The sequence below is a fragment of the Macaca thibetana genome, chromosome 15 (assembly GCF_024542745.1).
Source record: "Macaca thibetana thibetana isolate TM-01 chromosome 15, ASM2454274v1, whole genome shotgun sequence".
In the NCBI taxonomy this organism is placed as follows: Eukaryota; Metazoa; Chordata; class Mammalia; order Primates; family Cercopithecidae; genus Macaca; species Macaca thibetana.
This window is the reverse complement of record NC_065592.1, coordinates 25,158,541-25,178,887: the sequence shown is the minus strand read 5'-3', so window position 1 is coordinate 25,178,887 and position 20,347 is coordinate 25,158,541. Positions and strand designations below refer to the sequence as shown.

Genomic DNA, 20,347 nt, shown 5'->3' with positions numbered 1-20,347 from the left:
CCTTTACCATTATGTAATGGCCTTCTTTGTCTCTTTTGATCTTTGATGGTTTAAAGTCTGTTTTATCAGAGACTAGTATTGCAGCCCCTGCTTTTTTTTGTTCTCCATTTGCTTGGTAGATCTTCCTCCATCCCTTTATTTTGAGTCTATGTATGTCTCTGCATGTGAGATGGGTCTCCTGAATACAGCAAACTGATGGGTCTTGACTCTTTATCCAGTTTGCCAGTCTGTGTCTTTTAATTGGAGCATTTAGTCCATTTACATTTAAGGTTAATATTGTTATGTGTGAACTTGATCCTGCCATTATGATATTAACTGGTTATTTTGCTCGTTAGTTGATGCAGTTTCTTCCTAGCCTCGATGGTCTTTACATTTTGGCATGTTTTTGCAATGGCTGGTATCGGTTGTTCCTTTCCATGTTGAGTGCTTCCTTCAGGGTCTCTTGTAAGGCAGGCCTGGTGGTGACAAAATCTCTAAGCATTTGCTTATCTGTAAAGGATTTTATTTCTCCTTCACTTATGAAACTTAGTTTGGCTGGATATGAAATTCTGGGTTTAAAATTCTTTTCTTTAAGAATGTTGAATATTGGCCCCCACTCTCTTCTGGCTTGGAGAGTTTCTGCCGAGAGATCTGCTGTTAGTCTGATGGGCTTCCCTTTGTGGGTAACCTGACCTTTCTCTCTGGCTGCCCTTAAGATTTTTTCCTTCATTTCAACTTTGGTGAATCTGGCAATTATGTGTCTTGGAGTTGCTCTTCTTGAGGAGTATCTTTGTGGCGTTCTCTGTATTTCCTGCATTTGAATGTTGGCCTGCCCTACTAGGTTGGGGAAGTTCTCCTGGATGATATCCTGTAGAGTGTTTTCCAACTTGGTTCCATTTTCCCCCTCACTTTCAGGCACCCCAGTCAGACGTAGATTTGGTCTTTTAACATAATTCCATACTTCTTGCAGGCTTTGTTCATTTCTTTTTCTTCTTTTTTCTTTAGGTTTCTTTTCTCGCTTCATTTCATTCATTTGATCCTCAATCGCTGATACTCTTTCTTCCAGTTGATCGAGTCGGTTACTGAAGCTTGTGCATTTGTCACGTATTTCTCGTGTCATGGTTTTCATCTCTGTCCATTCGTTTATGGCCTTCTCTGCATTAATTATTCTAGTTATCAATTCTTCCACTCTTTTTTCAAGATTTTTAGTTTCTTTGTGCTGGGTACGTAATTCCTCCTTTAGCTCTGAGAAGTTTGATGGACTGGAGCCTTCTCTCATCTCGTCAAAGTCATTCTCCGTCCAGCTTTAATCCATTGCTGGCGATAAGCTGCGTTCCTTTGCAGGGGGTGATGCACTCTTATTTTTTGAATTTCCAGCTTTTCTGCCCTGCTTTTTCCCCATCTTTGTGGTTTTATCTGCCTCTGGTCTTTGATGATGGTGACGTACTGATGGGGTTTTGGTGTGGGTGTCCTTCCTGTTTGTTAGTTTTCCTTCTAACAGTCAGGACCCTCAGCTGTAGGTCTGTTGGAGATTGCTTGAGGTCCACTCCAGACCCTGTTTGCCTGGGTATCAGCAGCAGAGGCTGCAGAAGATAGAATATTGCTGAACAGCGAGTGTACCTGTCTGATTCTTGCTTTGGAAGCTTCCTCTCAGGGGTTACTCCACCATGTGAGGTGTGGGGTGTCGGTCTGCCCCTAGTGGGTGATGTCTCCCAGTTAGGCTACTCAGGGGTCAGGGACCCACTTGAGCAGGCAGTCTGTCCGTTCTCAGATCTCAACCTCTGTGTTGGGAGATCCACTGCTCTCTTCAAAGCTGTCAGACAGAGTCGTTTGCGTCTGCATAGGTTTCAGCTGCTTTTTGTTGTTGTTGTTGTTGTTGTTTAGCTGTGCCCTGTCCCCAGAGGTGGAGTCTACAGAGACAGGCAGGCCTCCTTGAGCTGCTGTGAGCTCCACCCAGTTCGAGCTTCCTAGCCGCTTTGTTTATCTACTTAAGCCTCTGCAATGGCGGGCGCCCCTCCCCCAGCCTCGCTGCTGCCTTGCCTCGAGATCGCAGACTGCTGTGCTAGCAATGAGGGAGGCTCCGTGGGCATGGGACCCTCCTGGCCAGGTGTGGGATATAGTCTCCTGGTGTGCCCGTTTGCTAAGATCCTTGGTAGAGCGCAGTATTGGGGTGGGAGTTACCCGATTTTCCAGGTGTTGTGGGTCTCAGTTCCCCTGGCTAGGAAAAGGGATCTATACTTCTAATATATAATGCTATAGAAGCAAATGAAGAAGTGTGGGTGAATTCCTCTATAAACTGGATGTAGGGAAAGGCTTTCTAATGATAACCCAAAGTCCAGATTCAATGAAACGTTAATAAACTTGACTTTGAGGAGCTAGTATTTCTACTATATAAAGAGTACTCAAAAATTAATGGGAAAAATAAAAAAGAGTGGAAGACATAAACAGATAATTAATAAAAACATATAAAAATGACCCTTAAACATATGAATAGATGTTAGTCTTCACTCATGGTAAGAGAAATGCAAGTTAAAACCAAAATGAGATACCATTTCTCACCTGTAGGATTGGGAGAGGCTAAACAGTTGCTGAGGGCATGGGGAAACAGGTATCTCAGATATCATATACTCTTATAGAAGAGAGCTTGGCAGCATCTAACAAAACTGTGTATGTTTATTCATTTGGCTAAAAAGTTCATGCTTAAAAATTAACCCTAAAAGTACACTGTATTAATCTGTTCTCATGTGTTATTAAAGATATACCTTGGCCTGGAACAGCGGCTCACGCCTCTAATCCCACACTTTGGGAGGTTGAGGAGGGCAGATCACCTGAGGTCAGGAGTTTGAGACCAGCCTAGCCAACATGGTGAAACCCTGTCTCTACTAAAAATACAAAAATTAGCCGGGCATGGTGGCAGGCGCCTGTAATCCCAGCTACTCGGGAGGCTGGGGCAGGATTGAACTCCTGAGTTCACTCACTTGAACTCAGGAAGTGGAGGCTGCAGTGAGCTAAGGTGGTGCAAATGGGGAAAATGTAGATTAAACAATTGGTGACTCTGGGTAAAAGGTAAATGGGAATTTCTCTGTATTATTTTTGCAATATTTCTGTCAATTTGGAATTATTTCAAAAGGTATCCAAAAAGCTAACATTTTTTCTCCTTCCTCTCCTTCTCTTTTTTCTTTCTTCCTTTCTTTCCTTTCCCTCCCTCCCTCTCTCCCTCCCTCCCTTCTTTCTTTCTTTCTCTTTCTTTTCTTTCTTTTTTCTTTCTTTCATTTCTTCCTTTCTTCCTTTCTTTTTCTTTCTTTCTTTCCCTCCCTCTCTCCCTCCCTCCCTCCCTTCCTCTCTCTTTCTCTCTCTTTCTTTCTTTCTTTCTTTCTTTCTTTCTTTTCTTTCTTTCTTTCTTTCTTTCTTTCTTTCTTTCTTTCTTTCTTTCTTTCTTTCTTTCTTTCTTTCTTTCTTTCTTTCTTTCTTTCTTTCTTTCCCTCTCTCTTTCCCTCTCTCTTTCTCTTTCTCTCCTTTCTTTTCTTTTCTTTCTTTCTTTCTCTGAGCCTTGTTCTGTTACCAGGCTGTTACCCAGGCTAGTGCAGTGGTGAGATCTCAGCTCATTGCAATCTCTGCCTCAGCCTCCCTAGCAGCTGAGATTACAGGAGCACGCCACTACACCTCACTGATTTTTGTATTTTTAGTAGAGATGGGGTTCCACCGTGTTGACCAGGCTGGTCTTGAACTCCTGACCTCATGTGATCCACCTGCCTCGGCCTCTCAAAGTGTTGGGATTACAGGCGTGAGCCACTGTGCCCGGCCAATAGGCTAACTTTTTAAAGCTTAGTAAGATGTGACAATATATTTAAAAATAATAAGACATTATTTGGTAAGGGGGAAAGGAAAAGAGGAAGGACACATCCTCTGGTGCAATCAAGAACTTTAATTGGAGGCAGCTCTTCCCATGGGGGCTTTTTCAGGAGCTGGGGTGACTCTTGCTTGGTGGCCCAAGGATGGCTCAGACGTCTTCTCCTCCTTCAGGGGAGTTTCCAAATTCATCTTCATGACTCCTGTCCACCGCCCTCTTCCTCGTGGAGGCACCCCAGCAGCTGTGCAGCCGCCGGCTAGAATGCTCAGGGCCTCCCAATGAGGCACGGCTGGAATGGCCAGCGCTCCTGGCAGTAGCGGTTTAGGTTTCTCTTGTAAAAATTTCTTTGGGAAGCATATGCATTCAGATCTGAAAGAAGAAAGGAAAACATTATGCTGGGTGAAGGCCTTTGAATAGGGCTTGGATGAACTGTTCTTGTTGTTTGTATCCATTGCTGATCATTCCTCAGATTCTTGAATCCCAAGGGACCCAAGGCAGCCCCTAGCTTAGGACTTGGAAGACTTTTGTGATAGGAGGAGTTTCTTGCAGTGTGTTTTGCGTTGTGCTACGTTGGTGGCTTCAGTGATGGTAGGCTGTCTTGCAAAGCACAGTGGCATAGAAGGTAGGATACTTGGGCCCCTCGTGGCTCTGACACATCATTCCCTAGCGCACTCGTGGGAAGTCCCTTTCCCTCTGTGAACCTCACCCCTGTAGGGGTGGGAAGGGCAGAAGGAAGGAGAGGGTGAGGTAGTGGAGTTCCTACCTTCTCAGGCTTGATTCAAGCAGAGCTGTTCCTCTTTGGTCTTTTATAAAAATTGGACTCTGTGAAATGTTGTTTTCAAGGGGGTTTCGAAATGACTGGGTTGGATAATCCTTAGTTCTCAGCAGGACTCCTGGAGTGGTTGTGAGTTATGTGAGACCACCTGGGCATAGAATTGCTGGCCAGCAATGTGGCTGCATTTCTTCTTCCTGGGCTGTGCCCCTGTCCCGGGATTGGGCATCTGTTCTTCCATGACCCGGAGGCATTTCACCCCCAGTTGAACTACATTCAATCCACAAGTGTTTTCTGGCATTGTTTACTTGCCATGCACCTGGCTGGATCTGGGGGCATAACAGGGAACAAAACTGATGTGGGCCCTGCCCTCCTGGCACTTACTGTCTAGTCGCCAAAGTAGATATCAACTAAGCATATGAAAAATACACGTATAAGATGATGCCGCCAGGTGCAGTGGTTACACCTGTAATCCCAGCACTTTGGGAGGCCAAGGTAGGTGGATCACTTGAGGTCAGGGGTTCAAGACCAGCCTGGCCAACATGGTGAAACCCTTTCTCTACTAAAAATACAAAAATTAGCCAGGCATGTTGGTGGGCACCTGTAATCTCAGCTACTCAGGAAGCTGAGACAGCAGAATCACTTGAACCTGGGGGGCGGAAGTTGCAGTGAGCTGAGATTAGAGATTGCACCACTGTACTCAAGCCTGGACAACAGAGGGAGACTCCATCTAAAAAAAAAAAAAAAAAAGATGATGCCACCAAGCTTTGAAAGGAAAGCGTGGATGTGTGCCCTTTCCCCCCAGACTTGCTCCTCCTCATCCTCTTCCTAGCTTGGAAGATAGTGGAGTCAGGTCTTAGACTCTAGGGTCTCCCCAGTGTGCTCTGGAATATGACTGGGGCTGCTTGATGGGAGCGATTCCATCTCCCCATCTCGCTTAGCTGAAATATCAATGGGGTCAGGACCAGGCTCCCTGTCTAGGGGTTTCTGGTCAGTGTTAGGACCCCAATTTGGGACTCACCTTCAAACTCACTGCTGCTGGAGGAAGTGCTCTTTTTTGGCTGGATCAGGGGTGTTCTCGAAGGCAAATGGGAGGCTGCGTTAATGCGCTTGGGATTTTGTCTGTCAAGCTCATCCTTCTGAAGCTGCAAATCTGGCAATGAGAATTCCACAGGGTCACGTGGGGAGGCTTAGGTGAGATCACAGAAGTGAAGGTGTTTTGCAGGCTCTGAAGCAGTGCACACAGGCAAGTGGGGGTTACTATGGGGTGGGGGTGTACCTGAAACTACCACCTCCTGTCCTCTGAGGGCTTCCCCTCACAAGTAGGTGCTGAATTCAAAGTGTGTATTTTAAAATAATACATTATATTTGTACGTATTTATGGGCTACATATGAAATTTTGTTATGTGCATAGAATGTATAATGATCAGTTCAGGGCAAAGTATGTATTTCTTTTAAGACATTAACTTTTTTCCATTTATAAATGTAATGCATATGCTTTATAGAAAAGTTAGGAAATAATGCATAGTATGAAAGAGGAAAGAGTGACCCCAAACACCTCTTCCCCAAGTTATTATCCCAGTTCCGGTCTCTTCCTATGCATATTTTACATAGTCCGTCATATCCTGTGTATTATGGATGAATTTTACTTATTTATTATTTATTTTTTGAGACAAGGATCTGCTCTGTTGCCCAGACTGGAGTACAGTGGTGTGATCATAGCTCACTGTAACCTCAAACTCCTAGGCTCAAGCAATCCTCCTGCCTCAGCCTCCCAAGTAGCTAGGACTACAGGCATGTGTCACTGCGCTCAGCTAATTTTTAAATTTGTTTTGTAGAGAGCGGGAGTCTCACTATGTTGCCAGGCTGGTCTCGAACTCCTAGCCTCAAGTAATCTTTTAGCCTCAGCCTCGCAAAGTGCTAGGATCACAGATGTGAGCCACCTCAGCCAGCCCTGCATTTGTATTTATTTATATACATTATAGCATAAATTTTTTTTCATGTCAATAATTTTAAAAAATGGTTGTACAATATTCTAGTTTTTGAATAATGTAAGATTTATTTAACCAAAGTTCTAATGTTGGATTATTTATTTATTTATTTATTTATTTATTTATTTTTTGAGGGAGTCTCACTCTGGTACCTAGGCTGGAGTGCAGTGGTGCAATCATGACTTACTGCAGCCTCGACCTCCTGGGTTCAAGCGATCCTCCCACCTCAGCCTCCTGAGTAGCTGAAATGACAGGTGTGTGCCACCATACCTGGCTAATTTTTTTTTGAGATGGAGTTTCGCTCTTGTTGCCCAGGCTGGAGTGCAATGGCGTGATCTCGGCTCACTGCAACCTCCACCTCCTGGGTTCAAGCAATTCTCCTGCCTCAGCCTCCTGAGTAACTGGGATTATAGACATGTGCCACCATGCCCAGCTAACTTTGTATTTTTAGTAGAGATGGCATTTCTCCATGTTGGCCAGGCTGGTCTCAAACTCCCGGCCTCAGGTGATCCACCTACCTTGGCCTCCCAGAGTGCTGGGATTACAGACGTGAGCTACCGTGCCCAGTCTGGCTAATTTTTTATTATTTGTAGAGGTGGGATCTTCCCATGTTGCCCAGGATGGTCTTGAACTCCTGGGCTCAAGTGATCCTCCTACCTCCCAAAGTGCTGGGATTATAGGTGTGAGCCACCGTGCCCAGCCCAAATTTTTCTACCATAAATACTGTTGCTATGAACATGTTGTATATGAGACTTTGTCTTTATATACTTCTAGGTTTCTAGAAGAACAACAACGAATTTTGTCGACAGTCTGAACTATGTTCTGTGATAGACAGCTCTGTCATTTATTAGCTGCATACCTTAACTATTTGCTTAACCCCCGCCTGCCTCTTCATTCATATCTGCAAAATGGTATGTTCAATTTGAATACTAATGTCCACTTCTTTGAGTTATGGTGGGGATTAAATAATATCATTTTACTGTTAAAATGAGAAATATACGCTCTGAAACAGTAAGGGATTTATCTGATCACAGCTGGGTCCCCAGTGCCTAGACAGTGTTTTGCATATTATAGGTTCTCAGTAATTATCATCATCCTTCCCTTGGGAAAAGGCATTCATATTTTTAAGGTTCTTGATTTTTATTGTGACTCTACTTCCAGGGAAAGTATTTTAAAGACTCTCACATGTGGATTTCTGTCAAAACAAATCATTGTGCTATCCTGTCTCTCAATGGGGGTCTGCCAGGTTCCTGGCCATCTGTGCTCACCCCCTCCCACTTGTGTGAGTCCTAAATTTGGCTGATTTTGACAACAATGCTTCCTTTTTTTTATTCTGTCTGAAATAGTTGGTTTTGATCCCTGATCTTCTCTGCTTGATCTCTTTTCCTGGATCTTCAAGAAGATTTTGATTACAAACTGAAGGCCAGGGTGCCTTCTCTGTCTCTCTGTCTTCCCTTGGCATGGTAGCCTAGGAAGCCTCATGTTCCAGAGGCCCTGGCTAAAGATTAAAAGGGGGATGGCTGGTTTGTACTAGACTTTGTGTAAGCAAGAAATAAATTTTTATTTTGTAAACCATTGAGATTTCAAGACTTATTTGTTTTAGCAGCAGAACATACTCTATCCTGATCAATACCTATATATTGTTTCTGTATGTTGAGTGCCTACTCTGTGCCAGACCCTGAGCTAGATGTTTATTTATATTGACTCATTTTACCCTCCCAATGATCCTGAAAAATCATAATGTATTGTGAATAGCCCTATTTTACAGGTAAGGACAGTGAGGCTCAGGGAGGTCAAGAGACTTGCCCAACTTCTGTGGCAGAACTGAGATTTGAACTAGCACGTATTGCCCCCAAAACAGGGATCTTAAACCACTATTTTTATAGTCTTTAATCCAGTGTTTCTCAGACTATAATGTATATTCAAATTTACCTGGAGATCCTGTTAAAGTGCCAGTTCTGATTCAGTAGGTCTGGAGCAGGGTCTGAAAATGCATTTGTAACAAGCCCCCAAGTGATGCCAGTATTGCTGGTCTGTAGACTACACTTTAAGTACAAGAGTTTAAGCTCTCTTTTTTATTGGTTTGAGTACTTAGCTATCCAACACCCACCTCATTTTAAATTGGAATTATCACTCAAAAGATGAAGGCAGTTTGGGGGTATCCCAGCAGGCAGAGAGTGAGCAAACAGGTTTAGAGAGGCCATGCAGAGTGTCCTTATCTGATACCTACTTTGGGTCGATGGCTTGTGCTCTTGGGTTTGACTGGGAACCTTGGAGTCATCGATGGCATAGGGCTCCTGACAGTCCCTGCAGCATAAACAGAAGATCTTCGAGATCAGGTTTTGGTGGGCTGCTGTTGGAGGCAAAGGAATGAGGGGCATGGGTTCTGGAATCTGAATTCCAGATGCCTATTGGAAATTGACTGTGGTGGCGGGGGGGTATCATTGGGTCAGCCTCTCCCAGGGTATTAACATAATACTCCTCCCCCTCCCAAATCTTCTGTAGCTTCCCATGGCCAGCAGATCTAGTCCCTTCCGCCTAGGCCATTTTTTTTTTTCCTATTCTGTACAAATTTTCTTACCCATGGAAAGGAGTTGAAATCTCTACTCTGCCAGCTTTGTCTGCAGGGGTGCCTTGTTGAATCAGCCAATCTTGAGTTTGAGCCCAGTTCACTGGGCTGGGCTGTTTCCTAAGTAAACATAAGACTGTGGCTGAAAAATGCTAGTCCTTCACCTGTGTTCACACTCCAGATAGGATCTGATGACAGCAAAATCCCACCTCATGCAGACATGCACGTAAACATGCTCAGGTTTCAGATAGCTCTGTGTCCTACCCCATTAACAGGTGCATGTTCTTGGGTGGATCCTTTACCCTTTTTGAACTTCACTTTTATCATGTGAAAAATGAGAATAGCAGTGCCTACTTTGCAGGAGTAAATAATCATATATATGAAAAGTAGCTCCTGTGGTGCTAGGTATACGATAAGTGCTCAATCAATGGTCATTCCATTTTCCTCCCTTCTCTTCATGTGGTTTCCTGGCTTCAAATGATCCCAGCTGGTCCAGGTCCTATGGAAAGGAAGCATATGGACTCGTAGCTTTAAATTCTGGTTTTGCCACTAATTTGCTGGATGGCTTTGGGTGGGTCCATGCTTCTTTCTGTGTCTCAGGCTCCTCATCAGTAATAAGAAGTTAGGCTAGATGATCTCTTCAAGGATCTTTCTAGTTTTGAAGGTCCAGGATTATAAGGCCTTGCTTTAGTCCCAGATTCCTTTATTTGTGTATCAAGTTTTTCAGATCTCTGGATACATTCTGTTCTCACTCCCCTTCTTGTGGCAAAACCCCCTTTAAAAGGAAATTCTGATCATGGTATTGGTCAGGCGTCCCTCACAATACCTCATTCACTTTGCTTTGTGAGTTTTGCCTTCATTATAGGCACTTGAGTCTCATTTTCTCTACTGCCATACCCTGGCCGGAGCCACCATCATCTCTTGCCTGAATTACTGCAATAGCCTCCTAACTGGTCTCCTTATTTCTCTTACCCTGGACTTCCTCCATAATTAATACAAAAGGTGGGGTAGTTCTGTTAAAATGTATCATGTCATCTTCAGCTCAAAACTTCCAAGGACAGGAAAAAATGGGAATAGTAGATGGAGAGATATAATATGGAAGGAAGAAATGGAAACTCAAATAGAATCAAATAGAAATTCTAGTTCTATAAAAACCAGTATCTGAAGAAAATATGTATTGGGTAAGGTTAACCACAGATTGGACAAAGCAAAAGCAATGATCAGTAAACCTGCAAAAAGGTCAATAGAAATTATCCAAACTGAAGCAGAGAAAGCAAAAAAGATTTAAAAAGGATGAAGGGTACACCAGTGACCTTGCGGGATGCTACCAAGCTGTGTAACATACACGCGTTGCTGGACTCTCAGAAGGACCAAGGGCAGAAAAAATGTTTGAAGCAAGAGTGGCTGAAAATTTACCAAATTTGATAGAAAGCATCAACATAAGTACTCAGTGAGCACCAAACATGAAAAACAAAAAGAAAATCACACCTAGGCACATTTTAGTCAAATGGCCAAAAAGTAAACTAAAGAGCAGGCTCTTAAAACAACTGGAATAAATAAAGATGAAAAAAAGAACCTGTAAACCTTTCACTTCATATTCCACGAAAACATCCTTCAATAATTACGGCAAAATGAAGACATTATAAGATAAACAAAAATAGAGAGAATTTGTCTTTAGAAGATCCAGTGTGCAAAAAAATGCTGAAAGATCAAAGGAAAATGATACCAGATGGAAATTCACATTTACAGAAAGGGATGAATAGGATAAGAAATAGCAAGTATGTGGGGGTAAATGCAAACTTTTTTTTTTTTTTTTTTGAGACAGAGTTTTACTCTGTCACCCAGGCTGGAGTACAATGGTGTGATCACAGCTCACGGCAGCCTCAAACTCCTGGGCTCAAGTGATCCTCCTGCTTCAGCCTCCCCAGTAGCTGGGACTACAGGAGTGCACCACCACACCTGGCTAATTTTTGTAGTTTTTATAGAGACAGGGTCTCCCTATGTAGCCCAGGCTGGTCTTGAACTCCTGGGCTCAAGTGATCCTCCTACGTTGGCCTCGAAAGGTGCTGGGATTGCAGGAGTGAGTCAAAAAGATTTTTTTCTCTTAGTCTTTCTTTCCTCCAAAATTGTTCTGTGGTTTCGCATATTCCTCAGAAGAAAAACCAAAGTTCTCACTTGGGTCTTAAGGTATTCTGTAATGTAATCATCCTTCTTCCCTCCTGTCCACCTCACAACCCTCATCACCAACTCTGTCTTCAGTTCCTTCAATTCCCCAATTCCATTTGCCCCCTTGCTGAGTTTTAAAACACAGCAAGCCCTCAACTCAACAATTTGTGCTTGTTTTACTCTCTGCCTGGAATTCAGTTCTCTTAGATTACAACATTCTGTCATTACCTTCAAGTGTTTGCTTCAATGTCACCTTTTCTAGTGAGACTTTCTTGGTTGTATTTAACATTATACCCCCTTGTCCAGCACCCCAACACTTCCTAACTCTTCCTTTCTTCCTTGCTTTCTTTGCAGACGTTTTCTTTCTTTCCCTCCTTTCCTTCCTTCCTTCCTTCCTTCCTTCCTTCCTTCCTTCCTTCCTTCCTTCCTTCCTTCCTTCCTTCCTTCCTTCCTTCCTTCCTTCCTTCCTTCCTTCCTCCCTTCTGTCTCTCTCTCAATCTCTCTCTCTCTTTCTTGACAGGGTCTAGCTGTATGCTCAGGCTGGAGTGCAGTGGCACAATCATGGTTCACTGCAGCCTTGAACTTCTAGGCTCCTCCTGCCTCAGCCTCCTGAGTAGCTGGGACTACAGGTGCATGCCACCATGCCCAGCAAATTCTTAATTTTTTTTTTTTTTAAGAGAAGGGGTCTCACTCTATTGCCCAGGCTGGTCTTGAAATCAAGCGATCCTCCCATGTCGGCCTCCCAAAGTGTTGGGATTACAGGTGTGAGTCACCGTGCCCAGCTTCATTTCCTAACACTTTACATTATTTGCTAAATTACTGTGCTTAAGGTCTGCTTCTCCCCACTAAATTAGAAGTCACATGAGGTCATGGATTTTAGCTCTTTGGTTTACTGTTCTATTCTCAGTGTCTAGAGCAGTACCTAGCGCAGTGTGGGAAGTCAATAATTGTTTGTAGAATAAAAATTGAGGGTGTTTGTAGAATAAACTAGCATGTATTTTTGTCTTGAGTAAAAGCATTTGCAGGTCCTGGGGGCAGTAGAGAGGTGGGGGGTAGTTTTTGTGCCAGGAATATCACAAGCTGTAGGACACAGCTTACCTCATTCACTTGCTAAGCTGACTCTGATGGTTTCATGAGTCAATTTTAGTTCTGCTCTCTGTTTACTGGTTGGGACTATTTTTCTTCCCCATCTGCTGCAAAGCATATCTATCTTCTTCCCATGTTTCCTATTTTATGGTATGGTCCTATTATTCACTCTGTCTCTAGAGTCAGAAGCCTGCCAGCCTCCTGCTGTCTGCTCACGTTCATCAGTCTTTGAACTTTACTTTCCAAATATCTCTTCAGTCTGTCTGTCCAGTGAATCCTTTGCCATTTCCTTCACCATAGTGTAAGCCATCATCACTTCTCACCTGGACCACTGCTTAAACTTTCTCATTGGCTTGTTCGCCTCCACCTAAAGCTAGAGTTGTCTGGTAGACATGTAAATCCTATCTCTCTTCTGCCCCAACAACCCTCCGCCCCACCAAGGGGGTCCCCAAGTCTGCAGATCCAACTTCTTTTGTGATCACCACTGTTATTCTCTTCAGCCTCATTTTCTCTGGGTTGCACTCACCTCCCTACAGCCATAAGAGATGCTGTATAGGCAGCTCACCCAATCACCTTTTACTAAATGGATCCTGTTCACATCCTGTTCCCTCTGCCTGGGATGTTCTCACCTCAATCCTTCAGTCATCAAACTCCAGGATTCAGCTCAGGGGCTATAGGAAGGCATAGGATGAGTTAGGAGTCCCTCCCTTGTGCTCCCACAGCACTCCCCTGCTGGCCCACCGTGTTTTCCTGTATCACAGCCTGTTATTGTACAGTGACTGCCTAACTCATGGTAAATGCTCAGTAAATACTTGCTGAAACATCGTCTTGTAACTGCCTATTGTTGACAGTCTGGATACTAGTTCATGAGCTTTTTCCTTTTCCTTTTTTTTTTTCTTGTTTTTTATTTTTTGAGACAGGGTCTCACTCTGACACCTGTGCTGGACTGTAGTGGCACCATCAGGGCTCATTCCAGCCTCAGCCTCCCAGGCTCAAGCGATTTCCCTGCCTCAGCCTCCTGGGTAGCTTGGAATACAGGCTCGCACTACCATGCCCGGTTATAGTCGGTTTTTTTGTTTTGTTTTGGTAGAGGTGGGATTTTGCCATATTGCCCAGGCTCGTCTCGAATTCCTGGGCTCAAGCAATCTCCCTGGCTCAGCCTCCAAAAGCGCTGGGTTATAGGCTTGAGCCACTGAGCCCAGCCAAGTTTTTTTTTTTTTTTTTTTCTTCTTCATTTATTTAACATGTATTTACTGAAAACCTGCCATGTGCCAGGTACTGTTACGTGCTGGAGAGATAGCAGTGAACAAGACACAAGATAGACAAATGTCCATGGAAGCAGGGACAGTATTTTATTCACTTTTGTATCCTCAGCATTCAGCCCAGGGATGGGCAAAGAATAGGTACTTTATACATATTTGTTGAATAAACACATGAACCTTCTCTGACTGTTGGAAAAAAGCTATGCCCAACAGATCTCCTTTCTCCCTTCCACTAACTGATTTTTAACTTTCTGCACATAAGCTGTTCCCTGTGGTTAGATACGACGCAGGCTAGACACATACAGATATCCCCATTGTGTGGATTTTTTGGTCAAAGTGGGGGCACTCACTAGGTCCATTTAGCCCCAATCTCCAATAGTCTTTTGGATCTGCTGCCAGGTGAGGTTTCTTTTTCTTCCCCTAGACTTAGTGTCATGTCATGGGATTTTATTTTTTAAACGTGATTTGAGCTCTGATGTATTTTACTGAGCTCTCTGTAGTGGATTTATTTCATTTTTCTATAATTTATAAAGAAATAGAAATTTATATAGGCAGTTGGATCTTTTGTTTTGGAGATGCACCATTTAGCAAACATCCTTGCCATTAATCTGCTTCTTCTTCTGCTACTTGCTTTAGTTTCCATTGTCTTCATCCACTTATAAAAATGCTTGCCTCATGGAGTTTGGCTTTGTTCCAGACTGCCTTGTGTCTGTTGAATGTAGAAGGAAGCGCTTCATAAGAAAGGAATGGAAGCATAGCTCTGACAAGCCCCCACCATGAATCAGCCCTGGGTGGTTGGAGTTTTGTTGGAGTGGTAATTAATTTGTCTAAGAGCAATTGCTAAAACTTGGACTTGGGTCCCTCTAAACCTTTGTCAGCATGTGTTCTGTCTTCGTAAATCATAAAAGAAGGTCACTTTTTTTTTTTTTTTTAGCTTATATTCAGGAGTCAGTAATTTTCAGGTTGTTGATCATATGGCCTCTTTTAGGCTCTGCTTGGCCAAGAAATTCAAGACACTGTGCACAAGTAGAAACTGTTTATCAATTGTAGTGTACTCTTTCCTGCTTGTCATGGTCTCATCTGCATTAAGGTTGTTGCCTCTTCCTGGAAAAACTCCATATATATACTCCCACTATAGGTACTCTCATATATTTATCTTAATAAATGGCAAAAATTCACTAGATGACTTAGGATTACTAGATGACTTAGGATTAAAGTTTTGATGTCAAAAATCAGATTTAAGAGGAGCTCTAGAGAAGAGAGAAGACAAAAATGTCAAACATATAATAGAAGGCTTCTTTGTCTGGAATGCTCTGGCCTCAGAAAGAAAAAAAAAAAGAAAGACCTTACTCTCACTCAAACCTCTGACACCTACTTTCTTTGCTTCTCTCTTTCTCTCTCCACCCAACTTGAGCTTTACTATCCACTTATACTCCTCTTATTCCTTCCCCTGGTTGCCCAGATAAATTTTTCAGGGAGCATTTTTCTGGAAAAGAACAATCACATTGCACAATACCCACCTAAAACTTCTGCACTGAAGGTAGATCCAGAGAGGCTGAATTTAAACCAAGTAAGAGTTGAGTTGGGTAAAAATAGAATCTTCCCAAATTTCAGAACAAAAGAAAGTTTGTTTTCTGTATCCTGTGGGATTCAGGATTCTGTTCATTACTAATTGTCTTGGACTATCATATTTGTACCCATTAGTTCATTTCGTTGTTGACCTTCAAGCCAGGCACAGTGGCTCACACCTGTAATCCCAGCACTCTGGGAGGCTGAGACAGGAAGATTGCTTGAGTTTTGGAGTTTGAGACCAGCCTGGACAACATACCTTGTCTCTACTAAAAATCAAAATTTAGCTGGGCATGGTGGTGTGCACCTGCAATTCCAGGTACTCAGAGGCTGAGGAGAGAGGATTGCTTGAACCTGAGAAATCAAGGCTTCAGTGAGCTATAATCATGCCACTGCATTCCAGCCCAGGCAACAGGAGATCCTGACTCAAAAAAAAAAAAAAAAAAAAAAAAAAAAAAAAAAAAAAAAAAAAAAAAAAAAAATTGTTGACCTTCAACAATGGGGAAAATGTTTAAGAGTAGCAGGATGAGAAAGGTCAGAAGATTCAAATAACCCATCTAAGCATAATATTTTTAAAAATGGACTTGAGAGGGTAAGAAAAATAGGAAGTACGCCACATGAAACTATTTCAAAAGATTTTCTCTTAAGGGTAGATAGGGCAAAGATTCATTAATAACAAACAAAATGATGAATCAATAGGTGACTTAATAGACTTCAGGACACTTTCAAAGGACATTCTGGGGCAAAGAGTATAAGTAAAAGGAGCCCTTTCTTCTCTGTGTAAAAGCTCATATCTAAAATAGGGGATTTAGAAAAAAATCAATTGGAATGGGAAATTCCATTAGTGTAGATATCTTCATCATTTTTCAAGAGTCCTAAAATGTTAACTGGAAATCAAAATAATCTTACGGCCTACTAGATAAAACAACTGGCCACTGAAATAAAGACAGGACCCAAATTTCCTCTGTTCCTTAAGAATTTGGAGTCTGTGGAGAACACTTGCACTTACTGTATGTAGAAAGGCCATTAGAAGAACTAATGTTCCATGTCAGAAGGACAGCTGTCCGTATCTGTCTGCTGAGTCTTTCTGAGGAGACTTTTGCACTTAACACTTTCCTATCTTGCCTCTAAACTCCCAAGGGGCATTGTCTATAAATATAGATGAACTATACTGCTATAAATATAAGCTATACTGCTTGCTTGTTGATATGGTTTGTTTCTTATGTGGAGATCAGACTTTTCTATTTCAACTATGATTAAGACTAATTGTTCTGCATGATGAATATTTAGACTATTCCAGTGCATGATTCTTCAGCACCCACAGTGGACTATGCCTTCTTACACAGAATCTGAAGGGATGAAACCCTTCTTGGGGGTTTAGCTACTAGTAGGTGAAACAGACTTCTGAGGATTCTGAGTTGAACAATTTAAAGTGCTTTTTTTTCTCCCTTCACCTTGACTGACATAGAAAATCATATAGTCCACATCCTAGGGTACACCTGACCAATTTAAAATCCTTAGCTCAAGTAATTATGGATCACAGAAACCTTCGGGTTTTATTTTAGCTGATTAGGGGAGTCTGCACCATTGCTAACACTCCCTGTTGTGCCTGGATTAATATCACAGGTGAGGTTAATCTATAGCTAAGCCCAAAGAAAAAGCAGTCTGGCTATCAAAGATAGATGGTCATGCCAGGGAAATCATGGGGCATGATTCCAGAGAGGCTTTCAGATCCTTTTGAAAATACTCTTAATTATCATTGTCCTTTTTCTTTTTTTTTTTTTTTGAGATGGAGTTTCACTCTTGTTGCCCAGTGCAGGAGTGCAATGGTGTGATCTCGGGTCACTGCAACCTCTGCCTCCTGGGTTCAAGCGATTCTCCTGCCTCAGCCTCCCGAGTAGCTGGGTTACAGGCATGCACCACCACACCCAGCTAATTTTGTATTTTTAGGAGAGACGGGGTTTCTCCACGTTGGGTCAGGCTGGTCTCGAACTCCCAACCTCAGGTGAACTGCCAGCTTTGGTCTCCCAAAGTGCTGGGATTACAGGCGTGAGCCATTGCGCCTGGCCTTCATTATCATTGTCTTGCATCATTCAGGTTCTGTTGTCTAGAGAGCTGAATGCTTTTATGTAGCCTCTGGTTTGACAAATGGTGCAACAAATGATTCAAAGACAAAAATGAGAAGAAATGAGGCAGACTGATACTCAAAATGAAAACCAGATCTCTGTACATGGAAAAATGGAACTGTGTTTTCAAGAAAAGCCAATGACAGTGGTGAAGATCTGGACAATCTTGGAGGGTCTTTCCTGCAGCTTTGGTTGAGGGAGGACCAGAAGGCAGAGAATGAGAATAAAAAGAGAAGCTCCCACATTCCTAGATGACGATGGATTGCCCTGTAACCACGGTAACAACGAATCCCCAGAACCTGTGTGACACCCATTTAATCTATTAATGAAACTCCCTTGGTAACCATTCTAACAGACACATGCCAGTAGGTACACTTCATAGCTAAAGGTCTACCACTCCCAAGCACTGCTGTCTCTGAAACACCACCAGTACATGAACTCAACACCTCCCAAAGCCCCTTATGCATCAGCCATGAGCTTTGTGCAGAGACTTTGCCATGCAAGCGCAGTTCTCCCTTGTTTAACCAGAAATAAATTCAGTTTTTGTTTCATGTAGTGAATGGAGGCATCTTCCACCAAAGCAGCTTACGGATATACAAGAAAATGTAGTTATTCAAATTCTCTTTTTCTCTTTTTAATACAAATGATAGCTTACTATACACCATGTTTTGCACCTTGATTTTTTTCAATTAAAAATAAACCGTGGAGATCATCCATATTATCAGTCAGCAGGGATTTGAAGTGTAGGTTTGTCCGCACCCTGTACTGATGCTCTCTCCACATGTTTACCAGACAGTTTTGCAAGAAAGAGGGTAGTAGAACCACTTTCTCCTCTGAGTGTTGACAGCAGAGAGCTTTGAGCTTTTGAACGCTCTTCAGAAATGAAAAGGCTCTTAGGGACAGCAGTGTATCAGCTACAAGCACATTCTCTAGGGTTTAATTCTTGGAGATCTACTGTTAGCTAGGTAATTTAGAAGAATTTATGACCTTTTGAATCTGTTTTCTGACCTGTAAAATGGGGATGATAATAACAGTATCTACAATAGAAGGTAGTTCTGAGGATTAAATAATGATGGAAAGTGCTTAACACAGCTTCTGGTGTGTTGTAAAGGCTTAATAAATACAAATGAAGGTTCTGATGCTGATGAATATGTAGGGAAGATGCCTAGGGGGTGTGTGACACTTCTTGCACTACCAGTGACCCCCTCTAGAGGGAAGCAGGAACCAAAGAAGAGGGCCTTTGGGTTGTCCCCCAGTGGGCTAGGAACTTCAGGTCTCTAGTGACCCCATAGCACTTTGATCAGAAGAAAGATCAATGAGGTCAAACAGGAAAGCTTCTGGCGTTGCGGGCGGGGATGAGGGAGGTCATTCAGCACAGGTGGAGACTGGGACCCAGAGAGAGAGAGAAACAGTGAGGTTAAAGCAAATGAGGGATGGGGATTGCTTCTTGGAGCAAAATTAATAGGTGTCCAGGAGTGGTGGGGACATTGTCCCTTTTGGTACAGAAAAACTATCACCTCCCGCCTTTTGGTCTAAACTATGAGCCCCACTCACCTGCAGCTGGCAGAGTGGAAAGAAGGCTGTCTGTGATGTCACAGAGCTGGGGAACTGGGGAATGTTGGGGCTGGGGGGTTTGGACTGAACCACAACAGCAAGGAGGAGGGAGGAGTTCTGCTGACCACGATGCCATGCTGTCCATCCACCAGGCTGTTCACTGGGGCACAAGTCCTGGGGCCTCAGGAAGCACCTAGAGGATGGCCAGAAGGGGGCAGTACAGCACTGGACACTGTAGACCTGGGTGCCATTCTGTCTTTGTCCACCCACTGGGTAGTAACCTTAGACAAAGGGACTTCACACTCTGCAATATGGGAATAATAATATATTTTTTTCTTTTTTGAGCTAGAATCTCAGTTTGTCACCCAGGCTGGAGTGCAGTGGCCTAATCTTGGCTCACTGCAGCCTCTGCCTCCTGGGTTCAAGCGATTCTCATGCCTCAGCCTCCCAAATAGCTGGGACTAGAGGCATGCGCCATCATGTCCAGCTATTTTTGTATTTTTAGTAGAAAAAAGGGTCTCACCATGTTGGCCAGGCTGATCTCAAACTCCTGGCTTCAAGTGATCCCCCCTACCTTGACCTCCCAAAATACTGGGACTATAGGTGTGGCCTTCACCTGGCCAGGAATAATAATAATTATATGTCCTGTATGCGTTTTTAAGTATTAAATGAAATCAGGTAAACATTTAACATAGTGCCTAGATGTAGTAAGCACTTTAAGAAAGGGTAGTTACTGGCCGGGCGCGGTGGCTCACGCCTGTAATCCCAGCACTTTGGGAGGCTAGGGCGGGCGGATCACGAGGTCAGGAGATCGAGACTATCCTGGCTAATATGGGGAAACCCCGTCTCTACTAAAAATACAAAAAATTAGCCAGGCGTAGTGGCAGGCGCCTGTAGTCCCAGCTACTCAGGAGGCTGAGGCAGGAGAATGGTGTGAACCCGGGAGGCGGAGCTTGCAGTGAGCTGAGATGCCACTGCCACTCCAGCCTGGGCGACAGAGAGAGGCTCTGACAGAGAGATGCTGTGTCTCAAAAAATAAAATAAAGAAAGGGTAGTTATTAAAAACATATGCAAACATAAAGTGACATTTTTTTCCCCCAATTTATCTTTCAGAAAAGAGGGAATCACTTTGTATTGGAGTCCTGACAAAATCTCTCACCTTAGGAGGCATTCTTTCCATTCCTTTATTTAGGACAAGCAAGTACTATACACATTTGAGGAAGCCACATTGGATTAACATGTTCTCAATCAGGGCTATCATTTGATGCATCTGGAGGTCACTGGCTACAATGGAAACAGAAGAAAGCAAAGGAATTCAGCACAGCTGTGGGGTCATTCAGGTGATTGGGGAGGGTGATGTGACCCCACAGCTGTGCTGAATTCCTTTAATAAATATTTGATGGTGAGTTAAACCGCCTTTGAA

At 43.2% G+C, this 20,347-nt stretch overlaps 1 protein-coding gene across 2 annotated transcripts; it reads right to left on the bottom strand.

Moving 5' to 3' along the window:
• Positions 1-3,886: 3,886 nt before the first annotated feature.
• Positions 3,887-19,086, bottom strand: TEX48 (testis expressed 48). Of its 2 annotated transcripts, XR_007719705.1 has the most exons (6): positions 18,925-18,967; positions 9,174-9,281; positions 8,823-8,945; positions 5,623-5,754; positions 4,593-4,930; positions 4,129-4,198 (listed from the first exon to the last, which is right to left on the bottom strand). XR_007719705.1 is itself a non-coding variant. In XM_050760728.1 (5 exons), the coding sequence occupies exons 2-5, from the start codon at positions 9,175-9,177 to the stop codon at positions 4,095-4,097; spliced, it is 363 nt and encodes a 120-aa protein (XP_050616685.1). In that variant the 5' UTR covers positions 9,178-9,281; positions 18,925-19,086; the 3' UTR covers positions 3,887-4,094. The 2 variants fall into 2 exon arrangements, 1 of the variants encoding a protein (XP_050616685.1); XM_050760728.1 differs by lacking the exon at positions 4,593-4,930 and having other exon boundaries at positions 3,887-4,198; positions 18,925-19,086.
• Between the last annotated feature and the right edge of the window lie 1,261 nt (positions 19,087-20,347).